Source organism: Ictidomys tridecemlineatus, chromosome 2 (genome assembly GCF_052094955.1).
Source record: "Ictidomys tridecemlineatus isolate mIctTri1 chromosome 2, mIctTri1.hap1, whole genome shotgun sequence".
NCBI classification, from domain to species: Eukaryota; Metazoa; Chordata; class Mammalia; order Rodentia; family Sciuridae; genus Ictidomys; species Ictidomys tridecemlineatus.
In genome coordinates this window covers 71,500,601-71,526,035 of record NC_135478.1, presented here as the reverse complement: position 1 = coordinate 71,526,035, position 25,435 = coordinate 71,500,601, and the positions used below count along the sequence as shown (strand labels likewise).

Below are 25,435 nucleotides of genomic sequence, written 5' to 3'. Positions count from 1 at the left end.
ATTTTAGTTTCAATCTCCTCAGGCCCCAACAGATCCATGAGATAAGCATGGTCATTACAGTCTACCCAGGGCCCTTACCAGAATGACAGGGATGAAGGTACCAGTCCCCCAACTCAGGCATGCTGCCATGCCACACAGACAGATGTCTTCTCCCTTTAATTATTATTATTCAGAAGACAACCATGCTCATGAGTGTTGACACTGTCCTGAAGGCTGGTCTGGACTTCAGAGTTTCAAAAATGCATCTTCAACAGCTGTGACAACAGCAGGTAAAAAACTACTAGCAGGACGATCCTCTACAAGGCACAGTGTTACTCTGGAGCCTAGAAACCCATAAGCCATCTATTTGCCAACTATTCCTGTGGGAAACCTAAGCAACACATATGTTGCAAGGGGTAAGTGCTTTCAGTAAGGAAATCAGGGGACATAAGAATGGAGCAATACACTCAGTAGGAGCAGGGGCTAGTGGATTTTGCTCTTTCTGCTGGGCCCTGCAGACTCCACCTTTGCCCCCTGCCCAGCCCCAGTGCCTTGTGTGGTTTCTATCTATATGAAGTCCTCCTTCTCTCCAGGGAAGCCAGCTGTTTGGGGCCCTGACCCTTCTCAACCCTATCTCAGGGCCCACAATTCCTCATTTGTCCTTCTCAATGAACACATCAACAGCAAGACTGGGATGTGTCTGAGGAAATGGAACCTACATCTGAGCTCAAGCCAGAGACCCAAGGAATAGCCCAACAGGTGAGGGCTGATAATGGACAACAGGGTGGAAGAGTGTGGCTCAGGTATAAGTAGATAGGACACAACAAGGGTGCTGGGGAAGGACTGTCAGTACTAGGCAACAGTAGAAGAGGGGAGGAATGAGCTAGGGGTAGGTGTTCAACTATACTATACATAGCCACTGTTTCCTTTCTGTTACTTAGTATTTTCAAGTCAATAGGTGTAAAACTTTTGAAATAACAACACACACAATCTATCTGATGGTTTCCTTCAAGTTTTAGCTTCTAATTCTGATCTTCTCTTAGAAAGTTTGATTTCCCGGGGCTGGGGATGTGGCTCAAGCCATAGCGCGCTCGCCTGGCATGCATGCAGCCCGGGTTCGATCCTCAGCACCACGTACAAACAAAGATGTTGTGTCTGCCGAAAACTAAAAAATAAATATTTGAAAACTAAAAAATAAATATTAAAATTCTCTCTCTCTCTAAAAAAAGAAAAAAAGTGTGATCATGTAATCCTACTAACTCTAAACAAATGAACATTTAAAAAAAAAAAAAAAAAAGAAAGTTTGATTTCCCTCTATGGATTATATGTGCCAGCAGCATACTTTGATACTCATTTATATGCTCCAAAGTACTTAACTTTATTTTCTGTTTCCATATTTTGTGAACACAGGGGTTTGCGCAAGCTAGGAAAGCACTCTACCACTGAGTTATATCTGTAGCCCTCTTTTTTATTAATTTTAGTTGATACATAAAATGATACATACTAATGGAGTACCATGTATTGCTGCAATACATATTAAATGAAGTTAAACATCTATCTCCTCAAACATTTATCATTTCTTTGTGGTAAAAACACTCGAAATCCTTTCTTCTAGCTTTTTCAAAAGGTACGGTCCATTATTGTTAACCTTACTGTGCAACTGCACATCAGAACTTCTTACTCCTATTTAACTGTAACTTGATACCCACTGATCAACCTTCTACCTACTCTCCCCAGTCAAAGTCCTTAACTTCAAAGAGAAGATAGGAAATCTATAAATCTGGCCACAGTGAGAAACATCAATGGGTTTCAGAGAAGGCTCCAACCCCACATGGGTCCTGATCAGTTGGGTTGCATGCACATCGGCCTCAAAATACCCTCCCTACAATCTGGGGGCCCCTCCTCTCCATGTATTCTATACCAGGCACCACTGGAGGAAACTGTGGAGGGAAGACAGGCGGTCCCAGCAATATTCCGAGACAGGACGATTCCCACCACTTTCAAACTCAAAAACCAAAAAGACTTACCTTTGAATGCTACCTCCCAGCGACCTTCTAAAGAGTGGTTCCGGCCAGTAATGACATACTGATAGCCAACCCACAGCCTGCAGGGGAGGGAAACAGACCTGAGCACAAGGAGGAAAGCAGCCTTTGATGACTATATTTGTATTTTATATATTTATGTATTTGTGCAGTGTTGGGGATCATATCCAGGACCACCTGATGCATGCTAGGCAAGTGCTCTCTTCCTGAACTATACCTCCAAAACTATGTGTTTGTGCACATTCATTCATTCATTTATTTAGGTATCAGGGATTGAACCCCAGGGTGCTTAACCACTGAGCCACAGCCTGAGACCTTTAAAGAAAATTTTTTTTTGGAATAGGGTCTCACTATGTTGTTTAGGCCTCATTAAGTTGATGAAGCTCACTTTGAACTTGTGATCGGAATTCCTGTGCTGCTAAGATTTCAGGAGAACTATATATGTGTTTCAAAAGTAATGTTGACCTCTAAAAACTGAAATTCTAAAATATGAGTGATTCAAGTTTTAACTTTTAGTTTTAATAAAATATATTAAAATTCTAAACAACAAATTCATAGATCAGGAAAAAAAGTTTAACTTTAGGTAATTCCTGCCAACCCTGCTTATTTTTGATGGTTCTGTTTTATTTTTTAGGTACTAGGGATTAAACCCCAAATGTAGTAAATGCTAGCAAGTGGTTTACCAACTGAGCTATATCTATAGCCCCTCCCCTTTTTCAGAATTTTTATTTTTAGTTGTAGATGGACATAATACCTTTATTTATTTTTTAATTTTATTTTTTTTAGTTGTGGTGCCAGGGATCAAACCCAATGCCTCATGCACGCAAGGCAAGTGCTTTACCATGGAGCCACAACCCCAGCCCTATTTATTTATTTTTTATGTGGTGTTGAGGATTGAACCAAGTGCCTCACACATGCTAGGTGAGCACTCTACCACTGAGCCCCAGCCCTAGCCCCAGTCCTTTTTTTTGAGACAGAGTCTCCATTGGTTGTCCAGGGTGGCCTGGAACTTGTAACCCTTCTACCTCAGCCTCCTGAGCAGCTGAGATTATAGGCATGTGCCACCACACCCAGACTAAGCTTGTTCTTAGTAGTTGATCCCATAAAGCTTTCAGTTTTAAATGAGAACTTACTCTTCGTAGACATAAAATGCAGGAATACAATTGTATGACTATGTTAAAACTACAGAACAGTAACATTCTATGACAGATTTTATTCTTCAGTAAAGAAACAAACCTAACCTGTGAATAAACAAAACACTACCAGCTGAGTTAAAAAGATACTTACATGGCTTTTGCTCATAGCCAGCCCACACCAGGCCTGTAACGTGTTCCCAAGCACACAACCCAGCACTGCACACAGCTTAGCACCTCTGTTTTATCCCCTGCCCTAGTGCTGGTGAAACCCATCAGCAGGTCAACCTGCTACAGTGTGATGGTACTACTCTGCCTTTAGCCTGTGCTGTGCACTTACTGGCAGCCATGGGAGACAGGCCTTCCCCACCCATTGGCTGATGCCTTCTTGCTTTTCCACTAGACTCCCAGGCATTTCCTCATGGGGTTTGATAAAATAATCTACTATTTTTCTCACTTTGCAGCTGCAATAGGAGAAACAGATTGATCTTACAATTTGCAAATGTCACATAGGACCTAATTAACTAACCCAAGCTCCAGATTAAAAATTAAGGTCCTCTATCCATCTGCATTGGGTCATCCTCTCATGGCGGTGTTGTAGTTGTCCACTTTAGAAAAGCAGCAGGTGACTATCTTTTGAACTTCAAAGAATTGTGCTCCCCTCCAGAAGAGGACAGCCACTGGATGCCATTATCTACGCTTCACCCTTAGCAGTGTGAATGGACCAGCATGATACATCGTCCAGAGGTGGCAAACTGCAGGACTCAGTGTACTCCTATTTCCTAAACAAACCCCCTACCCTCAAATGCTGGGTCTGGCAGACATGTAGTAAGTATTCATTCATTTCCCTTCAATGCACAGAGCATGGAGGCCAGGAGCCAGGTTTTGAGCAAATTGCCTGGGCTCAAATCCTGACACATATGCCCAGTGAGTCTACTTTCACACTCATGCATGTATGAGCAGGCCCACTGAAAGCACTGAGCAGAGATAACAGGGTTTACTGTCTCAAAGAGAACCCATGCCCACCTGTGCACCCTTACACCAGAGGCCACAAAGCCCACACCAAATAGTCCCTCAGGATAGAGAACAGCAATCCATGGCTGCACTCAACAAATACTTTTGTACTAACAGAGGGGGACCAATGAAAAGCCTGGCCCACAGTCCTACAATTTGGAACTTGTAATCCTTCTACCGCAGCCTCCTGAGATCCCAGCCCTCCACTAACTCCTCCATGAGCCTCCAATCCCATCTTGATGCATATATGCCAAGCTCTTAAATGTCTATCTGCTTCCAACTGATAGGGAGCTGCCTTCCTCTTATGTTATCTGCCAGCCATGTGCTCAGCCCTCATAGGACTCCTATTCCCAGGACTTACTTGCGCTGGTCCTTCCAACCAAAACTCCGCTCGGGCTGGTCCCATTCCTGGGCCAGGATGAAGCGCAGTTCCTGGTCAGTGGAGAAGGTGGCAAGTGAGCCATTCACACGCTGGCAAGTCTGTGCAGCATCCCAGTAGTTCTCCCCACTCAGGTAAACACGGTAGCAGCTGGCCGTGCCTTCATAGTGGTGCCACCCTGTTGGGCACTTCCCTAGGAAACATGAAGGACAGAAGGGGAGTTGTCCCCCAAATTAGGATCCTGACTCCAAAAACAAAATTATATGTGCTGCATTAAGGACAGGCACACCTCAGAAATCACCTTGGAAAAAAGGGGAAACAGACTCTAGAGGATAAGATCATACATTCTGTAAAAATGCTCATATTTTTTTAAAGATATAAAAATTCACCCTACAATGCTAGTATATTCAGTGATTTCTCCCGTTTCCACAAGATCTTTTAATTTACTTAGTAGTAAATAGGTCTGCTGAATTAGTTTCTGTAAAGCAGATTTCACTAAGTCTGATTAACAAGAAAATAACTCCCCCATATAGTCTGTGAGATCCTGCTGAGAGCAAGCAGAGAGACTCCCTCCATGCCCAGCCCTTGCTTCCCTGATGGCCAGCTGTCCTAGCTTCTGCTGCCAGCAAGCAGCTTCCTGACCTGAGTCCCCAGTCTTCCCTTTCTGTTAACATGGGCATTTTCAGGAGGATGCTAGGAAGCACTCCACTAAAACAGCAGCTCAGATCAGAATGTAGGGGCCAAGAGATTATAGGACCAACCCGTCACCCACAGACGAGAAAAGGAGGTTAGGGTTATGTTACAGCTTATGAAGCCGAAGAGCCAGCCAGAGCCCTATCTCCCTGAGACTGCCTGGCATTCTGCTTCATCAGCCTGTCAACCTACCCCTTGGGTATGGAAAGATTTTGTGCTTTACAGCTTCCCAGAGATAGTAATAATGGCTTGCTTTATAATGTTGGCATGTCTCCTATTAGTACACTAAAGAGTAATAACTTTTAGCAAAGCCAAAAAAAAAAAGGCAATTTTAAAATATGTTTACATCCTGTGGCACTAGTGAAACTTTTTAGGCACCTTATTATTTATATTTAGGGTTGGTATATTATTAACAATATGCCATTATGGCACAGAGAAAAGAGATCAGAGGAATAATATGATGGTTCTGGTCCCTGAGGCATGTCCATAGCACTGTTTGCAAGGACAACAAGCTGGATAGCACCACCTGATCACCACTTGGGGACAAAGAGCTAAGCCTTGCAGTGTGTATAGCACATGACCATCAAGGGCAACAATAAGATGGCACTTACTGAGTTTTCTATGTGTCCATGCCAATGTTTTTAGACTGACTGCACTCCTGGGGGTGGTTCTGCTCATCTCCATGTTAGAGGTGAGGACCCCAAGGCATGGAAAGGATAAGTAGCTTAAGAGCTAGCAGCAGGGCTGGGCTTCTCATCTGGGAAGAGGTCCAGAGGGAAACCAGTTGGCTTGTTTTTTTTTAATGTGTTGAACTCTGTGGAATTATTGCCTAGGGAGAAGTATTACTACTCAAAAGAACAGAAAATAGAGCACAGAGCTGAGCATCAGGACCCATAGGGATACATCTGGAGCTGCCCCTTCCATCTATGTAATCCTAGACAGGCTGTCCTCTCAGAGCCTGTTTCCTCATTCACCCAGTATTGTGAAATACCTTTCAACTGAAGGGTTTACAGTTAATGTGTGGTAAAACCAGGCACAGTGCCAGAGCTCAGAAGAAGGCTGGCCCACACTACCTAGTGCTTGTTCAATTCTGATCAGACAAAGAACTGTGGCTCCATGACGGTAGGGGGTTCAAGGAGTACTGGGGGCCATGCAGTGTGGGTGGCTTCCCAGGACTGCCTCATCACTGACAGTGTGGGGCTTGGCAGAGCCACTGCAGCTCAGTGGTCTAGCCCAGGACTCTAAGCAGTCAGCACAAGCTACAGCATAGGGGCTATGATGTGCCTTCTCAGGTGCTCCCAAGCACTGAGTCTATGGGCTGTGTTAACACAAACAAGCAGACCACCCCTAAGTTCTGCAGCAGACAAATCTGCCTAACCCAATTGGGGCTGCTCACTGTACTTAAGTACAATCACCTGAGCACGTCTGCTTACAATGGAGCATTTCAACTATACCTTTCTTCTCAAACTTTAACTTTATTAAGTCACCTTAAAATTTTAATGTCATGAATAATTCATTAAATAATTATTTTATTTAGTTTTTGAGATGGAGTCTCACTATGCTGCCTAGGCTGACCTCAAACTCCCATGCTCAAGAGATCTTCTTGTCTTAGTCACCCAAGCAGCTGAGACTTCAGGTGCATGCCAACGTGGCCAGCCAAATAACTAATCACCTTTTTTAAAAAAACATGAAGTAAAGCCTTCCCATGCCACCAGCTGTACCAACTTTCTCAGAGCCTGTTTCTCCACCTATAATAGGAATGATAAAATTATGGGATTTCCCAGAGACAATGCCATCCAGCCCTGAGGGCAGTCATGCTGTGAAAACATAGAGCATGGGTGCCACGCCTAGAGCTGGGAGATCTTGGGCAGGTAATCATGAAGCCTCATTTATGCCCCCTGTCTTTAAGAGCTGCTTTGGGAAACAAACCCCCCACCCCCAAACTCCTCCAGCTAAATGGCACTGGAAGAGCCAGGAACTGAGTCTTAGGCTGTACTACTGAGGTAGACTATATGTTTGTGGGTGACAGTCAGGGCAGGTCTGCAACTTACTGCTAAAGCGGACAGGCTGTGCCACATTCACCGCATGGAAATGTGTGGGGTCACCTCCTCTGGCCCGCCCCTGCCGCGGATCCACAGCCTCCTTTCCATGGTAAGGACGTGTCTCCCCAGTTACTTCTGAAAGCAAAAGAAATGTGCTATGAGTCCCACATATGCAGCAGTAAGGGTGCCATCATGATGGTTCTCTACAAAGCACCAAGTTGAACATTAGTTCAGTTCTCCTTAGGGCTGGAAGGACCAGGTGCAGAGTGTGGTAGCAGAGTCCATTTATTTTGGTTTTCTTTAGCACTCTAGAAATCATTGCCATTCACATCAGTTAAACACTGGCTATCTTCTTTTTTTAAATCATTATTATGATATGAGGTCTCTCCATTGCATTTGCTAGCAAGTATAGCTAGTATAGCAAAAGGCCAGACATTCCTGCTTAAAATCCTTTGGCAATGCCAGCTTCACAGGGATGCCAGGTGAGGTAATCTTTTCTAAAACCCAAATTTCCCTTCCCCTCATGTTCCTCCCAATGTTAGTGTGAAGTGGGGACCCACTGTGTATGACCCTCCTCTATACTGCTCATCACTGGCTAGGCTGCCTGCTGTCTATTCTGACCAGTCTTGAGCTGGTCTTGTAGGGCTGCAAGAGCCTCCAGGCCAGAGTCTTAGGATGTTTGTATCTGGCTCTTTAGCACCTGACATAGGCATGGTGTGCAGCAAGCCTTTATGCATGGTTGGAAGTTGTGAACAGGAAGCTGAAGAAGAGGGAAGCATTCGAGTTTTACGTAGCATGACCTAAAAATATGCAGGCCTTTCTACACAGTCTCTTTTGAGCAGACTTAAAAAAATGAAGTGATTTACCCAAGGCCACAGAGTAGGAGACAGAGGCAATGCCCCTCCTGGGCCAGCCTACCTTCTACTCCACCTGTACTTTCCAAGTAAAGGGCAGCTGGGCCAAATTCAGAAAAGACGGGCAACAAATTTTGTCTGCATGGCTGCACACAAACAGAAAGACAGAAGACACGCTCTAGCTACAGATGGCTTCCCTCAGGCCAGAATGGGACAGAAGACTTAGGAAGCAGGAGACAGGAGTTCTTACAAACCCAAATTATCTGATGCCACAGCTGGCAATCAGCCCTACTTGACTGAAGGATTTCTATCCATCAGATTCTGCTAGTGTTATGAACATGGTTTTAAATTTAATGTGGAAAAATAATATGTATAAACTATTACTACATTTGGGTACACCTCTCCACTCTCTTTTTCTCCACACAAATCCTTAAAAATACTGGAATAAAGGCAGGGGTGTAGCTCACTGGTAGAGGCTCGATTAACATGTCTGATCAGAATTTTTTTCCAGCACGGAAAAAATAATGAGATGATACAATTCTATTATATGAATTGCTTGGTAAGGTTACAACTATAACCAACCTTCCGCATTCTTAATAAGAATGTAGCTTTTAAGGGTTGTATAATATTTCATGGATGTATTTCATAACTATTGAGTGTTTGTGTTGTTCTATGAAAGGCTACACTGAATAATATGTACAAAAATCTCCATGTGTTCCTCATTGTTTCCTCTGGAGATCCTGGGCAAGACAGATTGTACAAGCTTTGCTTCCTTCAATCACTAAATATTCAGCTATTACTTCCATAGCTCCTCTCAGGCACATGATGAAGAACAGTTGCTATTATACTGGGAATCATTGTAAAACATACAATGTACTACCACTTTTCAATATAAGTTCAGCACAAAGCAAAGGATTCAAAGAGGGAAGCATCTTCAAGTACTCATTGTGCATTTTCAAAACCTCTGGTGCCCAAAATGCAATGTGATCAGTAATCTGACACTGAGACAAGCCTGATTTTAAGGCTGCTCTCTGCAAACACCTAGCACATTAGCTTGCTAGGACTCAGCACTCTCTGCATTACCCAGAAATGCGGGAAGGGGGATTCCCAAACTTAGAGCATCTCTGACACGGAGGCAGTACCCAGGACGCAGACCCTTCACAGGAAGAGGAGGATCACTAATACAAGGCATGTAAGTGCTGGGTGGAGAAGGAAAGAGCCACACGGGCTTCTTAGCTGGACTTTAGACAGGAAGCTGAAGAGGATTGAGAACAGAAAGGCTCTGGACAGAGGGAAGAGCTTGGGCAGAGGGCAAAAGTATGTACATCTAGGACCAGATTAGGTGTGGCTCAAGTATATTTCACTAGCTAAATTTGACATCTCCCCTTTGTCTGCTCAAACAAGCAAAACCTGTGATTCCACTTTGTATCTTGGCCTCTTCCCCAAACCAAGACCAGTAGGTAGGAAACTGCTCACAAAAAAAAAAAAAAAAAAAAAAAAAGATGAATCTAGGGCAGAAGGAGGCAAAGAGAAGGACAAGATCACACAGAGGAATTGCTTGGTCATACAGGACACTGATATCACATATGTGGATGCTGACTGAGGGAAGCCATCTGTAGCCTAAGGGTGGAGGACAGGTGAAACATTTGAGGCAAATGGTGATACAGAAGTTCCTTTGTGGGCTGGGGTTGTGGCTCAGTGGTAGAGTGCTTGCCTAGCACCTGTGAGGCACTGGGTTCAATTCTCTGCACCATATACAAATGAATGAATAAAATAACAGTCCATCAACAATTTTAAAATATTTAAAAAAAAAAAAGTACCTTAGTGCTAAACAGGCTTCTCTGGGGCTAAGGTAGCAATTGTGAGCCCTTTTCTTTTCCTTCATTCCTCTTTATATACCAATACATTCATCTCCACACTAACTTATCTATTAAATGTTCACTACGTGCCCAACAAGGAAACCCCCAGCACTGACACAGGCCCTTACCAGCAAGAAAGGAAAGAGAAAGACAATGATACTGGTGATAGTTATATGAGGGACTCCTAAGTGTCCTGGGGAAAACTGGGGAATGGGTAGAGCACAGGATTAGCAGCCTTTCAGATTTCTTAGGAGAATCTCTGACAAAATTTCCCTCTTTCTACTGAGAGGCAGCTTGTGGGTATGTAGCTAGACACCAGGCCCTGCTGTCACTGCTCAGCTGACCCACATGTGGCTAATCTTTGAGTGCTACTTCCAGGATACACATCCCAAAGCAACTTTCTTTCTCTCCCTTTCTTTGTTCCAGGCACTGTCCTAGGCACAGGGACTACACCAATGAACAAACAGTGGACAATCTTATTCCCTTTATCAAGAAGTTATATCCTCTAACTTTTCCATCAGGCAACTGGACAGAGCCCCTCTAACTATGATGAGGTTGAGGTCAAGTGGGCTGAACTCAACCTGACATCTTGGAAAGCAGCAACATAAGCAGCCCATGGGGCCCCACGGCCAGGCTGCTCTTTGGTATTTAGAATAGCTCTTTTCTCTTCAGATGTCCTGGCCAAGACTGCAGAGCTACTCCTGCTGCCAAAGATGGAACAGGAATCCATGGAGCGAGACCTGAAGCAACTATGGTTTAACTGGTACTGAAAATTTGAGGGAAGAGGAATGTTCTTTCAACAGGAAAATCAGGTTCAGCAGGGTCAGGCCCAATACTCCAGAGTAGGGGTGGGGAATAAGGGCACCAGGGTCAGGGCATCCTCCTCCTCTAGAGCCACAGGTTGTGGGCCTGACAGGCAGGCTGTCTGCTCCTAGCCCACCGCATCTCTGGGCCCTGTGGCCTCACCTCCTGGCAGTAGCTAATATGCCTGATAGTCTCCTTCCCCCTCAGATAACCTCACAATGGGAGCTGAGGATGCTAGAGCACTGCAAGTCCAACAAAGAAACTGAGTCAAAACAGTCTGTGGCATGCTCGCTTCTGAAAAGCATTCAAAAAGGATTATTTGCAAATAAAGGACAAAATGTGAGGGACCTTAACTTGTGTTTCTAAAAATTTTAAAACTGGCCCATATAAAGCATTAGAGTCCAGATGAATGTGTTTCTTCCCCAAATAAAGGAGAAGACAAGAGGACTTGAGCTTCTTTAGTTCTCCAAGTTGTCAGAACTCATATCCTTTTCATACTTATATACCCAAGTTAGTCTGTAGTCATGGTCTAAAGTCAAATATTTTGGGGCTGGGGATGTGGCTCAAGTGGTAACTCGCTCGCTGGCATGTGTGGGGTGCTGGGTTCGATCCTCAGCACCACATAAAAATAAAATAAAGAGGGCTGGGGATGTGGCTCAAGCGGTAGCGCGCTCGCCTGGCATGCATGCGGCCCGGGTTCGATCCTCAGCACCACATACCAACAAAGATGTTGTGTCCGCCGAGAACTAAAAAATAAATATTAAAAAAAAAAATTCTAAATAAATAAATAAATAAATAAAATAAAGATGTTGTGTCCACCGAAAACTGAAAAATAAATATTAAAAAATTCCTCTCTTTCTCTCTCTCTTAAAAAAAAAAAGTCAAATATTTGTCATGCCGCGTACAGTGATGCATGCCTATAATCCCAGTGACCCAGGAGGTTGAGACAGGAGGACAGCAAGTTGAAGGCCAGCTTGCACAACTCAAAGAGACCTTGTCTCAAAGTCCCCCCCCCCCACTCACAAATAAAGTTTTTTAAAAGGACTAGAGATTTAGTTCAGTGCCCCTGGGTTTGATGCCCAGTATTGCCCCCCAACCCCTAAACAAAATAAAATTAAAATTAAAAAATTCAATGTCTTTAAGTCAGATAATACTTGTTATTAAATAGAATTCTTAAAATCAGAAAGCCAGAAAAAAATTCCTAATGGTACTGACATTGTGTCATGCAGGTTCTTTAAATCTGATTATTCTAATGTGCAGCCAACACCAGGGCCACCTCACTTATTGAGACTTACTCGAGGATGTGCCCCAGTGGCTGCCATCTGTCTCTGTTCTTCCAGGATTTGGAGGTTGTGCTTTAAAAATATCAATAGGAGTATGCTTGCTTTTCCATTTTATACCCATGAGAGGTATATATAACCCCCCAAAAAATTAACTGCAAAAATATACCCCTTCAAGTTCCAAGTTCAAAATCTATCTCTGCTGTTTCTTCTTGGGTTCATGAATGTATTTGGCACGAACGAGAGGGACAATCACAAAATAAATGTCTTAACTTCCACTACAGGCCAGTGAGAGGAGCTGAAGCCATGAGAAACTCTTATGACACTGGTAGGCTCACCTACCAGCAGAGACAGGACAGAAATGGACTGGTTAGAGTAGGAATCTTCACTCGAAGTCTTAAAAACTCTTAAATATGATTTTTCAAAAGATGAAACGCAAACTCCTGCCTCTCCCTTCCACTCTTTTGTGCCCAATTCCATTTCCTAAGAATACCCTTTATACTTGTTTCTTCTGGTATTTACATTCATATTTCCAAATAGGTATACACTGCTATTTCTAGCTTTATCCATTTTTAGTGTTATCCACAGATGGAAGATGTAGTTCACATACATTCTTACCACACTTTCCAATAATTTCACAGCCAGTATAATAATGTAAATATTCTTCACTTGTGAGCAAATAACATATACTCAGGTTATTTTATTGCTCTTAACAATTTTCTTTTTCCTGGAGTTAATTTTTGCATCAATTTTTTACTAATTTCCTATTTTTCTGCCTTTAAGCTTTTCAGATACTAAAATAGATGAAGACCAGTAAAAATATTTGTAAACACACTCAAACACCGTTTCAGCATCTCAGAGTTTGGCTCTGCTGCCTGGAAGCCTCCCTCCAGCAGCCCAATATCTTATTCCTGTCTGATCCAGTTGTTCTCTGGGTCCCTGTTGCCTGGATCCAGGGCCATTTCTCTCTCTCCCTCTCTCCCTCTCTCTCTCTCTCTCTCTCTCTCTCTCTCTCTCTCTCTCTCTCTCTCTCTCTCTTAAAAATAATTACATTTTAGTTTTTTAGGTAGACATAATATATTTATTTTATTTTTATGTGGTGTTGAGGATCGAACCCAGTGCCTCATGCATGCTATGTGAGCACTCTACCAATGAGCCACAACCTCAGCCATAGGACCATTTTCTTTCTTGTTTTGTCCTCTTCTCATTTTACAAGATCACATCTTCCACTGTCTGCCTAAAAAAGAATATGTCAATTTTTCTAAAAGGTATGTCCACATCAGATGATTTCTTTATTCTTATCCTCATGCATGGTTCTTTAGGTATAAAAATTCCAGATTAATAACATTTTTTGAAACTTTTGGTTAAAAATATCAGATTGCACAATGCATTCATGTGTCTTTCTTAACACCTATTAAAACAAAAGTAATGAGATGGTCTAAAGGACAAACAGAACAGGAAAGAGGATGATGAAGTTCTAAAAATTGGCAAGTAGAAGCACAGGTATAATTAACTTAGAGAGGTCGACTATACTTCACAATCTGCCTGGGGACAATCCCAGTTTACGCCTGTCGTCTCAGTGTCCCATCCATTTCAGCAATTGTCACCCTCAAAATTGTCATTTTTAGAAGCAAATCACCCTAAACTTATTTGGGGCAGAAAGCTATCTTGGGCTAACATCTGAGAAAGTGGAAACACAAGAAATCTGACAATGTTTAACAAAATTACAATGCATTTGCCCTTTGACCCAGTAATCCTTCATTTAGGAATCTATAAGGAAGATATTTCTCCAATAATTCAGCAAGAAGAGGGATCATATGAACAAAGTTGTTTACTGTGACATTATGATGATGATGATGGGTTTTGTTTTTAGTACTGGGGATTTAGTACTGGGGCACGTTATCACTAATCCTCAGTCCTTTGATTTTCATTTTGAGACAGGTCTCAGTTAAATTGCTGAGGATGACCTCAATCTTGTGATCCCCCTGCATCAGCCTCCTTCAAGTCACTGCGATAACAGGTTGTGTGCCCCCAACTCCGCTACATAACATGATTTAAAAAAATTTTTTTTTCAGTTATAAGTGGTATGATTCAGTTATAAGTAGCATGATAACAGGGACAATCAGAGTTCCACAAAGGACTGGATGAAGTACACAGTAGGTTCCTAAAGTAAAGTTTATGGTGACTGTAAAAAAGGAAGAGAAATATCTCTATGAATTAATACAAAATGATGTCAAGGGTATTTTGTTAAATTAAAACCAAAAAAATCACTGCAAAATAGTATTTGTAGTAATAAAAATTTGGGGGAGATACTGGAGGGTCACATCCAGAGCCTGCCCCATGCTAAGCAAGTGCTCTACGACTAAGCTACACACTCAGCTTATAAGATGCTTATTTATGTATTTTATATATTCTAAAAATAAAGTAAGGTCAATTACATAATCTTGGGAATATACCAAAACCCACATAATTGTATAAAGGGATGAATTTTATGGCAAATGAATTATATATCAATAAAAAATGAGAATTAAATCAACAAGATGAAGAGGCAAAGACCTCAGATCAAATACAAAGAGACCCAAATGCTAACATAATCATACATAAGAAAAGAATGAATGAATTCCAGGTACACTGGCACACACCTAATAATCTCAGCTTCCTGGGAGGCTGAGGCAGGAGTATCACAAAGTTTAAGGCCAACCTTGTCTCAAAACAAAAAATATACAGGGTTGGGATGTAGCTCAGTGGTAGTGTCCTTGGGATCTATCCCTAGTGCTGCAAAATAAACAGATAAAGAATAAGTGATGGCTGGGGCTTGTGGCTCAAGCAGTAGCGTGCTCGCCTGGCATGCGTGCGGCCCGGGTTCGATCCTCACCACCACATACCAACAAAGATGTTGTGTCCGCCGAGAACTAAAAAATAAATATTAAAAATTCTCTCTTTCTCTCTCTCCTCTATCACTCTCTCTTTAAAAAAAAAAAAAAGAAGAAGAAGTGAATCCCAGTGATTTTGGACTAAAGAAATCTGACTATATACTTTTAACAGGAAGCCACCTAACAACAAAGAACTACAAAGAAATCCTCTGAAATTAATTTAGCAGGTTTTTATTGATAGCAGTATAGGAATAGTATAGTCATCCCTATACCTACAGGGAATTGTTCTAGCATCGCCCCCCAGGATCCCCAAGTCCAAAGACCCTCAATTCCCTTATGCATATTCTCCTGTATACTTTGAAATAATCTCTAGATTACTTATACCTGATACAATGTCAATATTATGTAGATAGATATTATATTGTATTGTTTAGGGAATAATGACAAGAAAGTCTATATATGTTCAGTACAAGCACAGGTTTGTTTTTTTTTCAAATAGTTTTGATTCATGGTTGGCTGAATCCAACATATAGAGAGCTGAGTATAACTCCAAAACTATTTTATGTGTATTTCAGAATTGGACAAATGAGTACCTATTTAAAATATGTGGGGGCCAGAATTCCTACTATGGGAAAAGTGAGCTACAAATAAGAAACGTGAAGAAAGGAAGAACCCCTGTATAAAAAATTGGAGGAATCAATAAATATGAATTTTTATCATTAAAAAAAAAAGTCTAGCTCTATCTACTGACAGTACAAGATACCCCAGCAACAATGAGCTCAGATGATACCCAGATGTTGATTTCTAAATGTCATTACCCCTGAAGAGAGTAGTCCTCCTTAGAGAAATGGCTGATTCCAGAGCTGGGGCAGGGAAAGTATACGTTGAGTCTGAAGTGTTTTGTACTGATAGAATACAACAAAGAGGAAATAGGGAATTATTATTATATTTTTTTTATAGTGCTGGGGAATAGAATCCAGCAACTTGAACATGCCAGGAAAGTGCTTTACCACTGAGCCATCTCCCCAGCCCCAGGAAAGCTCTTCATAAAAGAGAATTATTAATTAAATACAGTATGATAATTATAAAAATTGCCATTTTTTTAACCATCACTGTTACAACTGATTCAGATAAAACTCATCACTATAAGCTAAAATAACTGGGTTTTGGAGAACACCTAGAATATCACTATACAGATTATTTAATCATTTTTATTTACAAATTACTTTCTACTACAAAAGGGGGAAAACACATTCACAATAGTGACTTCTGAAAGACATTACCTTAACCAACTGACCAAACTCAACATCATTTATAATGGGAGAAAGTGGCCTCATGTGTCTCATGATGATAATTTATGAACTACATAGCATTCTTGCTTTAAACAAAAGTCCATCTGAAGTTAATCATGAGGAAAGAGACAAATCTAAATTGAAGGACATTCTACAAAACAACTGGCTTGGATGCTTCAATTGTGTCAATGTCAGAGCCTCTGCCCCTTGAATAAAAAAAAAAAATGAAAAAATTGGATCTCGAAGATGGCGGCGAAGGGAGTGCATCACCCCAGTGCGCCGCGTCACTGAGCCGGAGAAAGACGATGAGAAACGGCTGAAGGCTATCTTGTTGGGAATTTCCAGTGAAATTGAGGCGCTCCAGAATCTAGTGGACAGATTTCCATCATTCGAGGTTCGGCTGTGGGAGCTCCATTTCTCCGCTCGGAGGGTCGCACAGCCTGATAAGCGATCGCCCCGCGGCTGGAGTCTGTGGCGTGCGCTGGGGATCGGCAAGGTGCCGGAGCGGGGGAACAGCGACACGGATTCGGGGGGCTCCCGCCAGTGATACATTGGCAGCGCTTAGTGCTGAGTTCCGGCTTTGAGACAGAGGAGAGAAGCGGTGGTTCCAGTCACCGGTCGGACCACAGAGGAGGACAGCAGCCGCCATCTCGGTGAGATGATGTAATCATCCCATTGTTCTACTGATCTCAGCTCATTCAGCTACAGAACAGGGGATTTCAGGCTGGTATTTGCCTGGGTCTAGCAGACAGATTTCTTGCTCAGGATCGGGACTGGGGATCTTGTGGAGAATACTCTTAGAGGCTCGTGCCGGGCAAGGCGTGCGCCAGGCACTGAGCAGCAGGACTCGGGTTCCCGGGGCTAACCTGGCCCAGGTCTGAGGAATCTGCAGAGACTGCCGGTGGAGGCCAGCTCCAAGTGGAGCGTGCGCTGAGCTTGGGGCAACTGGGTTCTGACTCCCGGAACAGTTTTGGCCTGGGGCTGGGGAACCCATGGGGGTCGCTCGCTTCCCAGCGGAGAGTGTATCGGGAACAGAAAGGCGGGGTTCTTGCTACCTAAGCTGCTTTGGCCCAAGGCTAGGGAACCTGCGGTGACTGCTTCTCAGCCAGGGTCCTGCTGGGTGCTGTGGGGGCAGAGTGGAACTTCCACCTGCGCCCAGAGCAGGCCAAGTGACCTGCCGGGGTGGTATCATGACACCCCAAATACAGCTGGGGCTGAAGAGAGAAGCCGCCCACGCCTAGAATAGGACCAGCGACCCTGTGGCGCGGTAGCCAAGTAACCTCATTTGGAGTACGGGCTGTGCAGAGCTGCCTTCTGAGCAAGCAGGGCAAGCATACCAGCGGCCCACTGGCAAGACAGGCCAGGTAGCTTGCCAACGTGGTGGACACGTAACACCGAGGCAGTCGCGTCACACTGGTTGGAGTGGGGGTGGAGCAGGGTCGCCGCCCGGGTCCGGAGGGGGCTCAGCGACCCGTTGGAGAGGTAGTCAGGTACCCCCATTGGGAGTGGGAGCTGTGCAGAACTGCGACCCACCGGCCTAGAGGCCTGCCAGCGTGGTAGACACGTCACACCAATTGGAGTGGGGACCCAGCAGAGCCGCCACCCACATCCAGATCAGGACCAACGACCCCAGGGCGTGGTAGTTACGTTACCACAATTGGAGTGGGGTCAGAGCAGAATGGCCACCCGTGCCCGCAGTGGGGACAGACCTGCGACTGATTAGCGTGGTAGACAGACCACCCTAATTAGAGGAGGAGCACAGCCACTACCCGCCCTGCAAGGGAGACTTCCCAACTATACAAGAGCAATATAAATAAATAGAGGGTAAATTTCAAAAACACAACAGTTGCACCAAGCAGAAAGAAACGCGAGCAGTATGAAAAGACAAGGAAAGAAAGGACCACAAGCAATGCAGGTCAACTCAACTTTAGAAGAGGTAATAGCTGCAACAGATGGAATGTCAGATAAAGAGTACAGGATATATATGCTTCAGATGATCTGGAGTCTCAAGGAAGACATGAGACAGCAAAATCAGACAATGAAAGATCACATTGACAAACAAATCCAGGAAGTAAAAGATCAATTTCACAGGGAGATAGAGGTAATAAAAAACAAACAAATTGAAATCCTAGAAATGCAGGAATCATTAAACCAACTTAAAAACTCAATTGAGAATACTACCAGCAGATTAGATCACTTAGAAGAGAGAACATCAGACAATGAAGACAAAGTATTTCAACTGGAAAAGAACATAGACAGCTCAGCAAGTCTGCTAAGAAACCATGAGCAGAACATCCAAGAATTATGGGACAATATCAAAAGACCAAATTTAAGAGTCATTGGGATACAGGAAGGCACAGAGCTCCAAACTAAAGGAATAAACAGACTATTCAGTGAGATTATACAAGAAAACTTCCCAGACTTGAAGAATGAGACAGAATCACAAATCCTAGAAGCCTACAGGACGCCGAATGTGCAAAATCATAAGAGATCCACACCTAGACACATTATAATGAAGATGTCCAACATACAGAATAAGGAGAGAATTTTAAAAGCTGCAAGAGAAAGAAAGCAGATTACATTTAGGGGCAAACCAATCAGGATAACAGCTGATCTCTCAACACAGACCCTGAAAGCTAGAAGATCCTGGAATAACATATTTCAAACACTGAAAGAAAATGGGTTCCAACCAAGAATCGTGTATCCGGCGAAATTAAGCTTCAGGATAGAAGATGAAATTAAAACCTTCCACGATAAACAAAAGTTAAAAGAATTCGCAGCTAGAAAACCATCTCTTCAAAAAATCCTTGGCAATGGGGCTGGGGATGTGGCTCAAGCGGTAGCGCGCTCGCCTGCCATGCGTGCGACCCGGGTTCGATCCTCAGCACCACATACCAACAAAGATGTTGTGTCCGCCGAGAACTAAAAAATAAATATTAAAAAATTCTCTCTCTCTCTCTCTCTCTCTCTCCTCTCTCACTCTCTCTTAAAAAAAAAATAAAAAAAAAAATCCTTGGCAAAACATTACAGGAAGAGGAAATGGAAAATAACATTGAAAACCAACAATGGGAGATAGGACAGTAAAGGGGGGAAAGTAGTCAAAGAGGATAACAAATCAGGTTTAGTAACATCAATAAACAAATATGGCTAGAAGAACAAATCATATCTCAATAATAACCCTAAATGTTAATGGCTTAAACTCACCAATTAAGAGACACAGGCTAGTAGAATGGATCACAAAACAAGACCCAACAATATGCTGCCTACAGGAGACGCATTTGATAGAAAAAGATATTCATAGACTGAAGGTGAAAGGTTGGGAAAAATCATACCACTCATATGGAATGCGGAAACAAGCAGGAGTGTCCATACTCATATCTAATAAAATAGATTTCAAGCCAAAGTTAATCAAAAGGGATAAAGAAGGACACTTCATACTGCTCAAGGGAACCATACACCAACAAGACAAAACAATCATAAATATATATGCCCCAAATAATGGTGCAGCTGTGTTCATCAAGCAAACTCTTCTCAAGTTCAAGAGTCTAATAGACCAACATACAATAATCATGGGAGACTTCAACACACCTCTCTCACCACTGGACAGTTCTTACAAACAAAAGTTAAATAAGGAAACTATAGAACTCAATAACACAATTAACAACCTAGACTTAATTGACATATATAGACTATACCACCCAACATCAAGTAGTTACACTTTCTCAGCAGCACATGGAACCTTCTCAAAAATAGATCATATATTATGTCACAGGGCAACTCTTAGACAATATAAAGGAGTAGAGATAATACCATGCATCTTATCTGATCATAATGGAATAAAACTGAAAATCAATGATAAAAGAAGGAAGGAAAAATCAAGCATCACTTGGAGAATGAACAATAGGTTGCTGAATGATCAATGGGTTTTAGAAGACATCAAGGAGGAAATTAAAAACTTCCTAGAGTTAAATGAAAACACAGACACAACATATCGGAATCTATGGGACACATTGAAAGCAGTTCTAAGAGGAAAATTCATTGCTTGGAGTTCATTCCTCAAAAAAAGAAAAAACCAACAAATAAATGATCTCATACTTCATCTCAAAATCCTAGAAAAAAAAGAGCAAAACAACAGCAAAAGAAGTAGAAGGCAAGAAATAATTAAAATCAGAGCTGAAATAAATGAAATTGAAACAAAAGAAACAATTGAAAAAATTGACAAGACTAAAAGTTGGTTCTTTGAAAAAATAAATAAAATTGACAGACCCTTAGCCATGCTAACGAAGAGAAGTAGAGAGAGAACTCAAATTACTAACATACGGGATGAAAAAGGTAATATCACAACAGACACTTCAGAAATACAGAAGATAATCAGAAATTATTTTGAATCCTTATACTCCAATAAAATAGAAGATAGTGACGGCATAGATAAATTCCTTAAGTCTTATGATCTGCCCAGATTGAGTCAGGAGGATATAGACAACCTAAACAGACCAATAACAATAGAGGAAATAGAAGAAACCATCAAAAGATTACCAACTAAGAAAAGCCCAGGACCGGATGGGTATACAGCAGAGTTTTACAAAACCTTTAAAGAGGAACTAACACCAATACTTTTCAAGCTATTTCAGGAAATAGAAAAAGAGGGAGAACTTCCAAATTCATTCTACGAGGCCAACATCACCCTGATTCCGAAACCAGACAAAGACACTTCAAAGAAAGAAAACTACAGACCAATATCTCTAATGAACCTTGACGCAAAAATCCTCAATAAAATTCTGGCGAATCGGATTCAAATACATATCAAAAAAATTATACACCATGATCAAGTAGGATTCATCCCTGGGATGCAAGGCTGGTTCAATATACGGAAATCAATAAATGTTATTCACCACATCAATAGACTTAAAAATAAGAACCATATGATCATCTCGATAGATGCAGAAAAAGCATTCGACAAAGTACAGCATCCCTTTATGTTCAAAACTCTAGAAAAATTAGGGATAACTGGAACATATCTCAACATTGTAAAAGCAATCTACGATAAGCCACAGGCCAGCATCATTCTGAATGGAGAAAAATTGAAGGCATTCCCTCTAAGATCTGGTACAAGACAGGAATGCCCTCTCTCACCACTTCTGTTCAACATAGTCCTCGAAACACTGGCCAGAGCAATTAGACAGTCGAAAGAAATTAAAGGCATAAAAATAGGAAAAGAAGAACTTAAATTATCACTATTTGCAGATGATATGATCCTATACCTAGCAGACCCAAAAGGGTCTACAAAGAAGCTATTAGAGCTAATAAATGAATTCAGCAAAGTGGCAGAATATAAGATCAACATGCATAAATCAAAGGCATTCCTGTATATCAGCAACAAATCCTCTGAAACGGAAATGAGGACAACTACTCCATTCACAATATCCCCCCAAAAAATAAAATACTTGGGAATCAACCTAACAAAAGAGGTGAAAGATTTATATAATGAAAATTATAGAACCCTAAGGAAAGATATAGAAGAAGACCTTAGAAGATGGAAAAATATACCCTGCTCATGGATAGGCAGAACTAACATGATCAAAATGGCGATATTACCAAAAGTTCTCTATAAGTTCAATGCAATGCCAATCAAAATCCCAATGGAATTTCTTGTAGAAATAGATAAAAGAATCATGAAATTCATATGGAATAATAAAAGACCCAGAATAGCAAAAACAATGCTAAGCAGGAAGTGTGAATCAGGCGGTATAGCGATACCAGACTTCAAACTATACTACAGAGCAATAGTAACAAAAACAGCATGGTACTGGTACCAAAACAGGCGGGTGGGCCAATGGTACAGAATAGAGGACACAGTAACAAATCCACAAAACTACAACTATCTTATATTTGATAAAGGGGCTAAAAGCATGCAATGGAGGAAGGATAGCATCTTCAACAAATGGTGCTGGGAAAACTGGAAATCCATTTGCATCAAAATGAATCTGAATCCCTCTCTCTCGCCATGCACAAAGGTTAACTCAAAATGGATCAAGGAGCTTGATATTAAATCAGAGACACGGCATCTGATAGAAGAAAAAGTTGGTTATGATCTACATACTGTGGGATCGGGCCCCAAATTCCTCAATAGGACACCCATAGCGCAAGAGTTAACAACTAGAATCAACAAATGGGACTTACTCAAACTAAAAAGTTTTTTCTCAGCAAAAGAAACAATAAGAGAGATAAACAGGGAGCCTACATCCTGGGAACAAATCTTTAATCCACACACTTCAGATAGAGCCCTAATAACCAGAATATACAAAGAACTCAAAAAATTAGACAATAAGATAACAAATAACCCAATCAATAAATGGGTCAAGGACCTGAACAGACAGTTCTCAGAGGAGGACATACAATCAATCAATAAGTACATGAAAAAATGCTCACTATCGCTAGCAGTCAGAGAAATGCAAATCAAAACTACCCTAAGATACCATCTCACTCCAGTAAGATTGGCAGCCATTAGGAAGTCAAACAACAATAAGTGCTGGAGAGGATGCGGGGAAAAGGGCACTCTTGTTCATTGCTGGTGGGACTGCAAATTGGTACAGCCAATTTGGAAAGCAGTATGGAGATTTCTTGGAAAGCTGGGAATGGAACCACCATTTGACCCAGCTATTCCCCTTCTCGGTTTATTCCCTAAAGACCTAATAAGAGCATGCTACAGGGACACTGCTACATCGATGTTCATAGCAGCACAATTCACTATAGCAAGATTATGGAATCAGCCCAGATGCCCTTCAATAGATGAATGGATAAAAAAAATGTGGCATTTATACACAATGGAGTATTACTCTGCATTAAAAAATGACAAAATCATAGAATTTGGAGGGAAATGGATGGCATTAGAGCAGATTATGCTAAGTGAAGCTAGTCAATCTTTAAAAAACAAATACCAAATGACCCTTTTGATATAAGGGGAGTAACCAAGGACAGGGTAGGGACGAAGAGCTTGAGAAGAAGATTTACATTAAACAGGGATGAGAGGTGGGAGGGAAAGGGAGTGAGAAGGGAAATCGCATGGAAATGGAAGGCGATCCTCAGGGTTATACAAAATGATATATAAGAGGAAAGGAGGGGTAAGACAAGATAATATAAATGGAAGAAATGATTTACAGTAGAAGGGGTAGAGAGAGAAAAGGGGAGGGGAGGGGAGGGGAGGGGGGATAGTAGAGAATAGGAGAGACAGCAGAATACATCAGACACTAGAAAGGCAATATGTCAATCAATGGAAGGGTAACTGATGTGATACAGTAATCTGTATACGGGGTAAAGTTGGGAGTTCATAACCCGCTTGAATCAAACTGTGAAATATGATGTATTAAGAACTATGTAATGTTTTGAACGACCAACAATTAAAAAAAAAATTCAAAAAAAAAAGAAAAAAAAGAAAAAATTGGGTAACACTTCTAAAGAACAAAGCAAGAAACCAATAAAATATAATATTTAATCCTTTAACAAATCCTAGATTTAAAGAAAAAAAGGCTTATAAAATATACTTTTGGGGGTTGGGGACATAGTAGCTCAGTTGTAGAGGGCTTGCCTGGCATGCATAAAATTCAATCCCCTGTACCACAAGGGGGAAAAAAGGACATTCTTGAGATAACAAAAAAATCTAAATATGAGCTATACATAATATCACAGTAAACTTCCTGCATGTGTAAACAGTATTATTCCTACACTTTTAGATGAACATATTTAGGGGCAAAAGGTCATGATATCTGTAACATTCTCACTGGAAGAGTTCATTAAAAAAAGAGAACAAATGGAACACAAAACTACTGGCTGGTGGTGGATCCAAGTAAAGACTATTATACTATTCCTGAGACTTTTCAATAATCTGAAATTACTTATATTAAAAGATGGGGGTAGAAAGCAATTAGATGCTGAGGGCCATTGCCAAGTAGGAATGACACATCGAAATTTCCTTGCCAGCGTACCCCATGTTAAATGGACTTGCCTTGGAAATCCGCTGTGACCTTGCATGTGTGTTTGAGAAAGGTGACCCTGCTCAAGGACAAGGGTGGATCCAGGTTTAAGGTGTATCCTGCAGGTTTGAGGAACTGAACAAGGCACTTCACAGAAGAACTATAATTGGTCAACAAATATATGAAAAAACCTTCGACATCTCTAGCAATTAGAGAAATGCAAATTACAACCAGACTGAGATTCCATCTCACTCCAGTCAGAATGGCAATCATCAAGAACACAAATAACAATAAATGTTAGGAAGGATGTAGGGAAAAAGGTACACTCTCTGCTGGTGGGACTGTAAATTGGTGCAACCACTCTAGAAAGCAGCATAGAGATTCCTCAGAAAGGTTGAAATGGAACCACCACTTGACCCAGTTATCCCACTCCTGGGTCTATACCCAAAGGACTTAAAATCAGCATACTACAGTGATGCTGTCACATCAATGTTTATAGCAGCTCAATTCACAAAAGCTAAGCTATGGTGCCCTTCAACAGATGAATGCATAAAATAAATGTGGCATATATACACAATGGAATATTACTCAGCCCTAAAGAAGAACCTGAGACTATCATGCTAAGTGAAATAATCCAATCCCAAAAAACCAAAGGCCGAATGTTCTGATATTCGGATGCTAACACACAATAAGGGCAGGAGGGAGAACAGAAGTCCACCGGATTCCATGAAGGGTAGGGAGAGGGGATGAGAAAAGGAAAGACAGTAGAATGAATCTAACATTAACTTCCCTGTGTTCATGTGAATACATGACCAGTGAAACTCCATATCATATACAACCAAAAAAAAAAAAAAAAGGAAGTCATACTCCATGTATGTATATCAAAATACATTCTACTATCATGTATAACTAAAAAGAAGAAAAAAGAAATTGTTTTTGGGCTGGAGTTGTGGCTCAGAGGTAGAGTTCTCGCCTACCATGTGTGGGGCACCGGGTTCGATCCTCAGCACCATATAAAAATAAAATATTGTATCCACCTATAACTAAAAAATAAATATTCCAAACCATGAGGCAACTCTTTCTTCCTTTTAAGTTGGCATTTTATCCCAGTGACAGAAAGCTAACAGAAATCTACAGTCTCTTTCCTCCTTTTAAGTTGATTATCTCAGGCATTTTGTCACAGTGACAGAAAGCTAACAGCAATCTACAGTCATCCTGATC

General features: G+C 41.6%; 1 protein-coding gene across 6 annotated transcripts in view; it reads right to left on the bottom strand.

Annotated features, from left to right (window-relative positions):
* Window positions 1-25,435, bottom strand: part of Dgcr2 (DiGeorge syndrome critical region gene 2) — an 86,619-nt gene that overhangs the window by 23,959 nt on the left and 37,225 nt on the right. For 4 of the 6 annotated variants that reach the window (XM_021732686.3, XM_021732687.3, XM_021732688.3 and 1 more), the window contains 3 exons: window positions 7,292-7,417; window positions 4,530-4,749; window positions 2,007-2,083 (listed from right to left, as the gene is read on the bottom strand). In XM_021732686.3, coding sequence (XP_021588361.1) covers window positions 2,007-2,083; window positions 4,530-4,749; window positions 7,292-7,417 — 423 coding nt within the window. The remainder of the gene's footprint in view (window positions 1-2,006; window positions 2,084-4,529; window positions 4,750-7,291; window positions 7,418-25,435) is intronic. The other 2 variants (XM_005334517.5, XM_078038776.1) reach the window with 2 other exon arrangements.